This window comes from Hyperolius riggenbachi, chromosome 2 (genome assembly GCF_040937935.1).
Source record: "Hyperolius riggenbachi isolate aHypRig1 chromosome 2, aHypRig1.pri, whole genome shotgun sequence".
Lineage (NCBI taxonomy): Eukaryota > Metazoa > Chordata > Amphibia > Anura > Hyperoliidae > Hyperolius > Hyperolius riggenbachi.
In genome coordinates this window covers 101,239,231-101,252,351 of record NC_090647.1, presented here as the reverse complement: position 1 = coordinate 101,252,351, position 13,121 = coordinate 101,239,231, and the positions used below count along the sequence as shown (strand labels likewise).

General features: G+C 47.7%; 1 protein-coding gene across 1 annotated transcript in view; it reads right to left on the bottom strand.

Annotated features, from left to right (window-relative positions):
• DHRS12 (dehydrogenase/reductase 12) overlaps positions 1–12,343 on the bottom strand; it is a 45,685-nt gene extending 33,342 nt beyond the window's left edge. Inside the window, exon 1 of the mRNA XM_068267126.1 lies at positions 12,214–12,343. Within this exon, the coding sequence (XP_068123227.1) occupies positions 12,214–12,269 (56 nt within the window). The 5' untranslated portion in view covers positions 12,270–12,343. The remainder of the gene's footprint in view (positions 1–12,213) is intronic.
• Positions 12,344–13,121: the final 778 nt, after the last annotated feature.

The following is a 13,121-nucleotide window of genomic DNA, read 5'->3' as shown; positions in this document are numbered from 1 at the left end:
CCTGAACCTTCCCTTTACAATTCCTGTCTTTTTTTTACACTTTAGCTGTATCGTATTTATACAGCAGTAACTTTTCAACTACTTATGTCATCAAGAGATATATAGCTTTTTTTTTTTTTTTTTTGGTACAATCTAGGCAGTGGATAATAGTTTTCTCCCAAAACTATTTTATTGGTGAAAATTAGGCAGAGAAACCCTATTTTTTCATTCTTCACCATTCCTTATTTTGATATGACACACCCCACAGTTTAATTGTTTGGCCCTTGTCGGTTAAAATGATATCCCATATGGCATGTTTTATTTCTAGTTGAGCATGTGGAGGACCGTTATCCCCAGCCTGTGCGTTTGTAATGCATTCGCTAGGGCGACAGTTCGGGGCCATAGTGCTGTACAGATGGGTCGCTAGGCAATGGCAGAGTGATACATCTGCAGAGTTTTGGGGGCCACAAACTTTCACCCTACTGATCGCATCCGATCGCTACAGGCGGCAGTCGTTAATAGTTTATAAACAGGTATAGGTATTGCAGGGGTTAGTAATGGGTTAGTATGGGGGTAAAAATTAACCACTTAATGACAACCAGACTTATAAAAACTTCCTGCTAAAGCCGCTTAATGGCTCCAGGACGTTTATATAAGTCAAACAGTGGTGCTGCCACTGTGCGCATGCACGTGCGCGCTCCTGCGTGTGTTCCCGTGCATGTGAGATCAGTGAGAAAAAAAAAAATACACCTTTATTTCCAAATAATATATTGTCTCCATACTTTGTACTAGGGACATAATTAAAATGTTGTGATAACCAGGACACATGGGCAGATAAAATGTGTGGGTTTTATGTACAGTAACAGGGTTTATATTAAAACTATAGGGGATGAAATTGGAGAAATAGTGTATTTAATTTTTTCCTTGTTTTCCCCTTTAAAATGCTTAGAAAATAAAGTAATTACTAACAACAAATATTAACCCCAAAAAGCCCAATTGGTGGTGAAAAAAAACAAGATATAGATCATTTCATTGTGACTAGTAGTGATTAAGCTATTGGCAAGTGAAAGGGATGAGCACTGAAAGGTGAAAATCGCTCGTCCCTCAGGGTAAAAACCGCTTTGGGGAGAAGTGGTTAACTAGGGATAAAAAAAACAAAAAAAAAACACCACACACACACACACACTTGTTTTATTGGGACTATGTCACTTTAATTTTTATTTTTTTTTTAACTTTCTTTCCCCTAGCTTTATTGAATGATTGTTGCTATTAGGTAGCAACAATCATTCACAGGACAGTGCATGCGCACGCGTGGCGGCTTTTAATGCAGGACGTAGAGTCTATAGCCTGAAACATAAAGCAGCACTTGGAATCTTAAGTGGTTAATGCCCTTTAATTTAGCTGTGCTGTGCAGAGCTGTGGAGTCGGTACAAAAATCTTCCAACTCCGACTCCTCAGTTCATGAAACCACCGACTCCGGGTACCCAAAATGGCAGTGGATTTTGTACAAAATCATCCGACTCCTCAGTTTATGAAATCACCGACTCCAACTCTGACTCCGGGTACCCAAAATTGCTCCAACTCAGACTCCACAGCCCTGGTGCTGTGCCATAAAAGTCCCAGCACAATCCTCCTCCTTTAGTGACCACCCCCCTCCCCCTGCTGAAATGCAGTAATGTGTATTCCCCCTGCCATTTGTTCTCCTGGTCCTGTGCTCTAAACTTGTGCTCCAACCATCCAGATTACTTCCCGGGTACTGTGCTCTCCCATCCTCTGCTTTGCTTGGGGGAGCACAGCACAAGAGATGGGAGGAGTACAGGACCATTGCTTGCCTCTGTGGAAGCAGGACTGGACTGGTAATTATGTATTCGAATTTAACCATGGCAGTGCCTGTGTGCTTTTCCATTTTTCCATAGTTTCTATGCGAAATCGTATGCGAATTTGCATGAAAATGCGCATACTAAAACCGCATGCGAATTTCCTGTTAAATACATTGTATGTGATTCGCCTAGAGATAAGCGAATTCTGAGGGCTCTGCCGCACAGATGTTTTCTGCACAGAAAAACGTTCAGAAATCCTGACAAGTGGAAACAGTCCCATCCACTTGTATTGTCTATGCCAATCTGCATGCAGGAAACGCATGCAGATTCGCTCTAGTGGAAACGGGCCCTAAAAGTTTGGCAGTTTAACTGCCAGCCCGCCCCTTGCTTCCTGGTGCCCTAGGCCCTAGCCTTGCCTTGAGTCTGGCCATTCTGATTAAGGAGGGACTGATTGTTTTGCCACACTGGGTTGAAATTGACGAGTACCCATTGTGAGCCTTAGTAAATCATCCATTCATTGGGTAATGAATCACCACAGAGAACTGTTACATATCTGGCACACAGGCTGTTTCATAAGCAAAGATATGAACTTCACCACATGATTGAAGTATACTGAGAACACACCCATCACGGTGCGTTACACAACTGGCAGCTTAGCACGGTTTCTAGCAACATTTCCTCGACAGGGAGAGGGGGGAATCTTCCACATGTGATAGCAATGCTCTGAACACCCCTCTAGCTCTGTTCTGCAAGTGTGAGCTCTGTGTTCCTGAGACGCTTGCAGTAAAAACAGTAAACACAGCACAAGCTTGATGATGCAGCCCTTTCTGTTAGTAAAAGTTCTGCGGATGCCCAACCACTGACCATTCTCAGACGAACAATCATTGGAACAAGTTAGGTTATCACAGCAATGCAGTGGTGGGCATTGTGTGAAATGGACAGGTAAACAATCCCACAGCACAGCAGCAGCAGGAGTGCGTTGGGCATCCCATGTGTGTTGTGCATGTACATTGCAATGCAGTACAGCAGTAGTCCCCTTTTAACCACTTAAAGGGAACCTAAACTGAGAAGGATATGGATGTTTCCTTTTCCCTGGCAGACAGGCTGATCTCTTTGGCTGCAGTAGTGGCTGAATCACACACCTAAAACAAGCATGCAGCTAATCCAGTCTGACTTCAGTCAGAGCACCTGATCTTCATGTTTGTTGAGTGGCTGTGGCTGAAAGTATGATGGCCCATTTCCACTATCGCGAATTCGTATGCGTTTTTCGCATGCAAATTCGCATAGCAATACAAGTGAATGGGACTGTTTCCCCTTGTCAGGATTCCTTTGCGTTTTTCTGTGCAGAAAAAAATTGCATGGCAGAGCCATCAGAATTCGCACACTGCTATATATTTAATAGGAAATTCGCATGAGGTTTGTGTATGCGCATGCGAATTCGCATAGAAACAATGGAAAAGCACACCAGCACTGCCCTGGTTAAATTCGCATACATCGTCATCCATGCGAATTTGCATGAAAATTCGCATGAATATTTGCATAGACCCGCGTGCGAAATTTCCATCTGCATGCGAATTATTACCGCGGCGATTCGCACCGCACAAGTGGAAATGCAGCCTTAGAGACACAGGATCAGCAGGAGAGTCAGGCAACTGGAATTATTTTAAAAGAACGAATCCATATCCTCCTCAGTTTAGGTTCCCTTTAAGGACCACAGGCTTACATCCCCCAGAGACCAGGCTAATTTTTTTTACAATTCAGTGCTCTGCAGCTTTAAGGCCTGGTGCACACCAAAAACCGCTAGCAGATCCGCAAAATGCTAGCAGATTTTGAAACGCTTTTTCTTCTTTTTCTGTAGCGTTTCAGCCAGCGTTTTGCGGTTTTGTGTAGCGGTTTTGGTGTAGTAGATTTCATGTATTGTTACAGTAAAGCTGTTACTGAACAGCTACCGTAACAAAAAACGCCTGGCAAACCGCTCTGAAGTGCCGTTTTTCTGAGCAGTTTGCGTTTTTCCTATACTTAACATTGAGGCAGAAACGCATCCGCAATCCAAAATCTGCAGCAGCCCGGGAGTATGCGTTTCTGCAAAACGCCTCCCGCTCTGGTGTGCACCAGCCCATTGAAATACATTACCCTAGAGGATCCGCACCCGCAAGTGGATCGCAAACCGCAGCAGAACCGCTCTGGTGTGCACTAGGCCTAACAGTTCGCTACAGAGCCATACGATGTAGCACACAGATTCATTTTTCCTCCTTTTCCTGCCACCAACAGAACTTTCTGTTAGTGGCATCTGATCGCTGCTGCAGGCTTTTTTTTTTTTTTTTTTTTTTTTTTTTTTTAATTAAAGGTGTTATTTAATTTTAAATAAATGTGTTGCTTTTTTTTTTTCTCTCTCCCCCTCCCTCCCCCCGATGGCCAATCAAGGTGATCCTCTCTCATAGGTATCAGCCTATGAGAGGGGATCCTGTTCAGAGTTGCTCCAGGGGACAGCCAAGTGACAGAACTGTCCCCTGTACAGCACTGCAGTAGTGTAAGTGTACACGCATCTGCGATCTCCGCTAATCTCCTTCCCCAGGACTTGACACCTTTTGGCTTAAGGCGGTCCTGGGGGAGCCCCTCTGCAGTCACCAATCTGCGTTAGGCGGTCGTAGAGTGGTTAACAAACGAGATAGGGACAGTGGGTTCCTTCTTAACCTGAATCTATCAAAAAGTTGAAACACTGTGCCATCTGTCCCCGTACCTAGCCATTCAGCTCACCCTGGGCCCAAATGAACAAGGATGGGACCATACGTACGCGACGCTACACGCCCCTTGCTTGGCAGTGCCGGTCATGTTTCTAAAGACTGACAAAGCTCTTCGGAAACTTCTGCCTGCGTTGCCATGGCCTGCCCCAAGCTCAGCAGCCACCAATTAGGCCACGGCTGCTGAGCTGGGGGCGGGTCACAGCAACACAGGTAACCAGAGCCTTAGCGGGCACTTTGAAAAAAAAATTGCCTGGACCCAACTCGGAGGGGAGGTGGAGAGATCACATGCCTGGAGGGAAGACGTCAGGCCAGGGGAGTATTTAACCCTGCGCCCTCTCAATCCATCATTTAGACAAAGCCTGTCATAACAGACTCATTGTGACCGTAAGTACTCTTTAAAGAGACACTGTAACCTCAAAAAGATCCCCTGGGGGGTACTCACCTCGGGTGGGGGAAGCCTCAGGATCCTAATGAGGCTTCCCACGCCATCCTCTGTCCCACGGGGGTAAATATTTACATCGCTGCTGTACGGAGGGCTGCAGCGAGATGACAGAGGACAGCGTGGGAAGCCTCATTAGGATCCTGAGGCTTCCCCCTCCCGAGGTGAGTACCCCCCAGGGGAATTTTTGATGTTACAGATTCTCTTTAAGCCTTGTACACACTCTAGATCAGTGATAGCCAACATTGGCACTCCAGCTGTGACAAAACAACAAATCCCATCATGTCCCTGCCTTCCCAAGTTATGCTTAGAGCTGTCAGAGTATTGCAATGCCTCATGGGACTTGTAGTTCCACCTAAGCTGGAGTTCCAAGGTTACCCATCACTGCTCTAGACCATTGTTCCCCAACCCTGTCCTCAAGACCCACCAACAGTACACTTTTTGCAGAAAACCATAAACATGCACAGGTGAGGTAATTAGAGTCTAACTATCTCTGTGGATTTCCACAAAACATACATGATCTGTTAGGTAAGTCCAGTAGTACAAGTACGAAGCTGTCATAGGAAAGGAGCACACAATCATGTAGAATATATTAGGGAAGGGAGCAGGGGCGTAGGGCCTGTGGTCGCAACGGTCGCCCTGGCGACCGGGCCCGGCTCCGGAAGAGGCGGGGGAGGGGCCCGGGGGGCCCATGCCATGTCTTTTTGTAGTGCGCGCTATTGGGAGGGGGAAGCCGCAGCCGCGGCGAGGGCAGCCCGACCTCTCCCTCCCTTCCTCTCCCCGGGCCCCCCCCCCCCTTCAAATGCAGAGTGCGCGGCGCACGGAAGCGCTGTAGTAGGCTGAACTCACCTCCGTCCCTGCGTTCCAAGCGCCGCTGATCTCCTCCCGCTGTATAGATGCTGATACACACTGCTTCCGGCTAAACAGGAAGCAGTGTGTAACAACATCTATACAGAGCGGGAGGAGATCAGCGGCGCAGGGACAGAGGTGAGTTCTGCCTGCTACAGCGCTTCCGTGCGCCGCGCACTCTGCATTTGAAGGGGGGGGCCCCCGGGGAGAGGAAGGGAGGGAGAGGTCGGGCTGCCCTCCCCGCAGCTGCGGCTCCCCCCTTCATTATGGGGGGGGGGCCCTACCTAGTTAACTAATCCTGGGGGGCAGCTACCCACCTAACCTATCCTGGGGGGGGGGGCAGCTACCTACCTAACCTATCCTGGGGGGGTAGCTACCTAATCTATCCTGCTGGGGGGCAGCTACCTACCTAACCTATCCTGGGGGGGCAGCTACCTACCTAACCTATCCTGGGGGGGCAGCTACCTACCTAACCTATCCTGGGGGGGCAGCTACCTACCTAACCTAACCTGGGGGGGGCAGCTACCTACCTAACCTATCCTGGGGGGGCAGCTACCTACCTAACCTATCCTGGGGGGGCAGCTACCTACCTAACCTAACCTGGGGGGGGGCAGCTACCTACCTAACCTATCCTGGGAGGGCAGCTACCTACCTAACCTATCCTGGGGGGGCAGCTACCTACCTAACCTATCCTGGGGGGGCAGCTACCTACCTAACCTAACCTGGGGGGGCAGCTACCTACCTAACCTAACCTGGGGGGGCAGCTACCTACCTAACCTATCCTGGGGGGGCAGCTACCTACCTAACCTAACCTGGGGGGGCAGCTACCTACCTAACCTAACCTGGGGGGGCAGCTACCTACCTAACCTATCCTGGGGGGGCAGCTACCTACCTAATCTATCCTTGGGGGGGGCAGCTACCTACCTAACCTATCCTGGGGGGCAGCTACCTAATCTATCCTGGGGGGCAGCTACCTAATCTATCCTGGGGGGCAGCTACCTACTCTAACCTATTCTGGGGGGCAGCTACCTACTCTAACCTATCCTGGGGGAAAGCTACCTAATCTAACCTATCCTGGGGGAAAGCTACCTAATCTATCCTGGGGGGCAGCTACCTAACATATACTGGGGGGCACCTACCTCATCTAACCTATACTGGGGGGCAGCTACCTAATCTAACCTATACTGGGGGGCACCTACCTATCTAACCTGGGGGCACTTACTTGTCTAACCTGTATTCGGGGCACCTAGCTAGCCTATACAGGTGGCAACTATGCTGGCTACCTATATTGGAGGCACCTACCTAACTAACCTATACTGGGGGCACCTACCTATCTAACCTATGCTGGGGGCAACTATTCTGGCTACCTATATTAGAGGCACCCACCTAGCTAACCTGTACTGGGGGCACTATCTATCTAACCTATACCGGCGGCGCCTGCCTATCTAACCTATACTGGGGGCAACTATACTGGCTACCTATGCTGGAGGCACCTACCTGGCTAACCTATACCGGGGGCAACTATACTGGCTTACCTATGCCTGGCTACCTATACTGGGGGGACCTATAGCTGGCTATAGGGATTTGGATATGTGTGTGCGTCGGGTGTTGCCGGGGGAGGGGGGCTGTTGTTGCCGTGGGGGGCCACATCCAGATTCCGCATCGGGGCCCAGAGGTTTGTAGCTACGCCACTGGAAGGGAGGACCCTGCCAAAGGCTTGCAAACTAAGGACATAGAACCCATTGCTTTTCTGTTACCTAGCAGCATGTATGCACAGCTATGGGGGCCCACAGTCTCACCCACAGAATCAATTTCTATCTTGGTGGGTGACACCAACTGAGGGGAAATTGTGCAGCTAGAAATGTTAACTTTGTGGGATAATAGCAGATGATGACTGCTTGTGATGCATCTCTGAGCACACTAGTAAAGTTGTATGTAAACTTTGCACATATTTACAAATCAATTCAATGATAAACCTGCTTCTAAAGCCTCGTACACACATTAGAGGACTGTCAGGATCGGGACTCTCTCGGGTGACAGCTCAGGGCAGATGTGTGGCTAGACCGCAGGGGGAAGGATGCCAATGGTGTATAGCGCACGACGATTAGAACAATTGGCCTGGCCAAGACAATTCGCCGGGCATCAAGAGGGATCGGGGACCGCAGTACACATGCTACATTCACTGCAGTGGCCCCTATCTAGCTTGCACAAAAAAATTAGAGCAAATTCAGTGTCAATTTCACATTCTGTTGGTTTTCTTCTTATATGAAGTTCTAACTACCTGCCGGGGCCTTTTTCTTACAAATTCCACCCCTAGCACAGTGTCCGCCAGATTAGGGCACATAGCTGCACCGTCTTGCAGAACAGGGCTTCGACATTTTTTTTTATCTCATGTAGAGAAAGTGCCATGGCCCTTTTCTGCAAGGGGCGGGGCTATGCATCAGAAGACATGGGGGTTCAGAGAGGGATGGATCCTTACATAAGGAAAGGATGGAATGTGAAATTGATACTGAAACTGCACTTAAAAATTTCTCACTTGCATCGTTGGGTCACACAAAACCGGTGCATACTAACACAGAAGCAATGATTGCCCTATGGGGCTATTACATTGATTGCGGAATGGCCTGGCAGGCACAAATGCAGTGGGTTAACAGTTTGATGTGTGTGGTTACTCCAGAAGTGAGGCAAACCTTCACCCAAGTCCCCCCACCCCAAGCCTCTGGCAAGGGGACAAGGGCTCCTCAACCCTCCGAACTGTTGTTCGGAGGGAGGAGAAGCCTAGGGGTTCATTCCCTTTGTGAAGGACTCAGAGGGCGCCACATGCTCGGTTTTATGGCGGTGTAAAATGCATTTTTCCCAGGCATGTGGCCTTACAGGAGTACTGTAGGGGGGTAGGGAGGGGGGAAAAAAAATTGTTGAACTTATCCGGGGCTTCTAATGGTCCCCCGCAGGCATCCTGTGCCCGCGCAGCTACTCACCGATTCTCCGGTCCCTACCTCTGGTTCACTTATGGACTTTCCGACTTTAAAGTCGGAAAACCACTGGCCGTATCCTAACTCCCACTGATGTCACCAGGAGTACAGTCTGCGCCTGCGCAGTACACTCCTAGTGACATCAGCGGGAGCAAGGATACGGCCACGCAGGTGCTGTGGTTTTCCGACTTTAAAGTCGAAAATTCCAGAAGTGAACCAGAAGCAGGGCCCGGAGCATCGGTGAGTGGCTGCGCAGGCACAGGACGTCTGCGGGGGACCATTAGAAGTCACGGGGTACTCTTTTCCCCCTCCTGTAGTTCTTTAAGCCCAGAGTTCAGGGCTCCAGCTGTCTTACCGCAGGAGTCAGGAAAGCAAAAAAAACTTGACTGTGTATGCCTCACTGTATAGGCTGTTATTGCGCAGTGCAAAATATCGGGAATGTTGCAGTGCAATTAAAAAACAATTGTGAAAGGGGCCCGCCTAAGTATAGGAGCAAGCAGACAGAATTCTTTGAACAGAACAAGTTGTTTAGGAAAATTCTCATGCTAAATCGAAGTAGTAAGATTGTATGGCAAAACTGGCAACACAATCTTAATTGCACAATCTGGCCCAATCACACCACTTTGTGAGTCTCCATAAACAATCTACTCAAATCACATTGAGGCCCCATTCACACCTAAAAAAGAAAACGCAAGCATTTTGCATGCCGTTTTCCTCTCCCAGCGCTCCACTGCACGCTGCGTTTTTGTTAAAAAAAATCGCTTTTCTACAGCGGTTTTGCCATTCACTCCCTGACGCAAGTCAGGAAGTGAACTCTATGACCCTGAAAATAATAAATACAAATGTATTTATTCTAAAAAACGCAAACACAATCGCCACATAAAGCGGTTTTGTGAGCGTTTAGTGGTCTTCCTATACCTTCCATTATACGAAAATCGCCCCAAAATGGTACTGCTTTTCAGACCTCAAAGTGGACGCAACGTGCCGATATGAACCTTCTCATAGAGATTCATTGCACAAGCGTTTTGTGGGCAATTTTGAAAATCGCCTGCGCTGAAAAAAAGGGCAAAAACGCCCCTAGTGTGAACAAGCCCTTAAAGGAGTTATCAGGCTAAATAACGAAAACGAGATTTACTCACCTAGGGCTTTCTCCAGCCCCTTGCAGCCGACTGTCCCACGCCGACTGTTCTGCTCCCCACAGTTCGCCGCAGACCACGTAGCGATGATTGACAGCGGCAGCTCGCGCAGGCGCAGTAAGGCCCCCGACCCCGCGGTCGGCCTCTGCACCGTGCAGCGAGACCGGGACAGCGGCAGGGGGAGCAGAGCGGTCGGCGTGGGACAGTCGGCTGCAAGGGGCTGGAGAAAGCCCCAGGTAAGTAAACCTCGTTTTTGTTAGTTAGCCTGATAACTCCTTTAAGGTGGCCACTAATGATAGAATTTGCTGAATGAACAATTATTTGTATGAATAATTGTAAATGATTGTTTAGGACCACTAAACGGACAAAAATATCCAACCAATTCAATCAGATTAACGGGGTCAATTAAAAATGGGATCAATTTAATCTGATGGGATTGGTTAGGAGGTTTTTATCCATTAGTGGTCCCAAATGATTATTTTCAAGCGTTCATACAAATAATCCTTTGTAAACAATTGTTCAAATTGTATCATTAGTGGCCACCTTTAGTAAGGGATCGCATTTGTCTGCGTGGAAAACAAGCTTTTTTTCACACGTGATTTTTCTGGCACTATGTGCATTCGTCAGCGCTCCATCATGTGCATTCGTCAGCGCTCCATCATGTGCATTCGTCAGCGCTCCATCATGTGCATTCGTCAGCGCTTCATCATCTGCATTCGTCAGCGCTCCATCATCTGCATTTTGCCACAGCAGTTAAAGAGAATCTGTATTGTTAAAATCGCACAAAAGTAAACATACCAGTGCGTTAGGGGGACATCTCCTATTACCCTCTGACACAATTTCGCCGCATTAAAAGTGGTTAAAAACAGTTTTAAAAAGTTTGTTTATAAACAAACAAAATGGCCACCAAAACAGGAAGTAGATTGATGTACAGTATGTCCACACATAGAAAATACATTCATACACAAGCAGGCTGTATACAGCCTTCCTTTTGAATCTCAAGAGATCATTTGTGTGTTTCTTTCCCCCTGCAGCTATCTTCCACTGAAGTGTCAGGCTGTTTCTTCCTGCAGAGTGCAGACAGCTCTGCCTGTATGTAATTCCTCAGTATGTGAAAGCCCAGCCAGCTCAGAGGAGGATTTATCCAGCTTGTAAAAGAGAAGAGACAAGAGAGAAGCTGCTCTAATCTAAATAATACACAGGCAGTGTGCAGAGAGGGGCCTGGATGGGGGAGATGCATCACAGAACCACAACACTGAAGAACTTGGCAGCCTTCCAGACACAGGCCTGACAAGTCTGACAAGAGAGAGATAAGTTGATTTATTACAGAGATGGTGATAGTAGAACGTGCTGCAGTAAGCCAGAACACATTAGAATAGCTTTTGGAACTTGTAGGATGATAAAAAACAGGATGCAATTTTTGTTACGGAGTCTCTTTAAGTGAGTGGTAAAGAGACAATGCACACAGTGTGCAATATTATGCTACAATAGAATGCATTAGCTATGAACAAGCCCATTGACTTACATGGGATGTAAATTATAAGTGAATTTTAGTAAGAGGTCTTTTTGGTCCATTGTAGCCCCTTACACACTCCCAGGAGATCTGGTTCACCAGGAGCTTGCTGGGTAATTTTTAAAGCTGTGTACCCACGTGGCGATTTACCTAACGACCAGCAATTTTTTGAGCGGCAAGTGGTCATTTACCAGCATCGCAATGTCTCGTCACACAGCGATAAAAGACCGTCACAGCAGATCAGATCTTTATGATCCCCATCGACACCGTGCAAAGTACAAATTAACAAACTGACACATCATTGCATTTCAGCGGTTCTGGAGGTGTGTTTAGCTTCTAAGAGTAACAATGGTTAATTTGCATATATTCAGCAGTGATGCCCTGGGAGACATCTCGAGCTCACTCCAACCTGAATTATCGCAAATTCTTTCTGTGAAAGCAAACTTTTTTTTACATGCAGGAAAACAAATGCAAAACAGTAAAGTGTGAACACTGCTTTGTATTGCACAGATTTGATAAAAGTGAACACAGTTAAGACCCTGCACAGTATGACCACCCTACTATTACAGGTGAACAGAGAGTGGTAGCATCAGGAAATTAGTTGTTGTGGCTTCTTATGAAAGCCATAGCTCTAAATCGGGGTACAACAAGCCACACTGAACTCCTGCATAGAAGAAGCCATATTGTATAGTTCAGTGACTGAAGCACACAGCATATAGCTGCTGCCAGTGGGCAATGCATACAGCTACATGACCACTTACTTGGTGTATTCACGCAGCCCTTTCAGGAACCACACCGTGTTTCTATAGAGAGACATGATGATGGGCTGCAGCTAAGACCTCCTACCACGGCAGCAAAACACTGCTGCAAGTAATGCTGCTGACAGCTAGGAGTCCCTTCCAGCCACGCCCACTAGGGGGAGCACCGTGACGTATCTTTAGGTGTATCCCGCCTCCGTTGTGTAACAGTGATGTGTGACGGTGGTCTCGCTGTATTGTACTCAGTCTCAGAGTCAGCAGAGACAGTCACAGATGATCTTACTTATTGGAAGTGCATTTGAAATGAAATGTTTGTAATTCTCGTATATTATAAATGTATATCCATTACCACAAAGCGTTTCAGCCACACCCAGCCAGACATCCTGTGTAGTAAGAGCAGTGTAACCTGATATCCAGCCCGGCATACATTACATAATTCTTGACCTGGAATGACTGTAGATGAACTTTTGATGCTTGAAGTAAGTTTATAGTCACATTGACACCTTGGTGGGCAGTGAATTGGACAATACAATTGCATTGCTGATGCAATGCGATTGTAATGGTTCATTCACATTGGGCTCTATTCACAAAACCATGTGCGGTAATTAGCAGGGCCGGGCCGAGGCCTAGGCTGGAGAGGCTCCAGCCTCAGGGCGCAGGGTAGGAGGGGGCGCAGAATTCATTCAGCTGTCATTCCTAATTGTGTTTGAAGCAGAAAGAAATAAGAAAAGGGGATACATGGCAGTGACTGCAAGCCAGATAACTAGATATTAAGGTGTTGGGGAGGTTGTGGGCCCTGTGGCGCCTCTTAGTCTAATAGCAATCAGTGTGTGACGGCTGGGGTGGCAGGGATGGAGGGGCGCACTTTGGTGTCTCAGCCTTGGGTGCTGAAGGGCCTTGTCCCGGCTCTG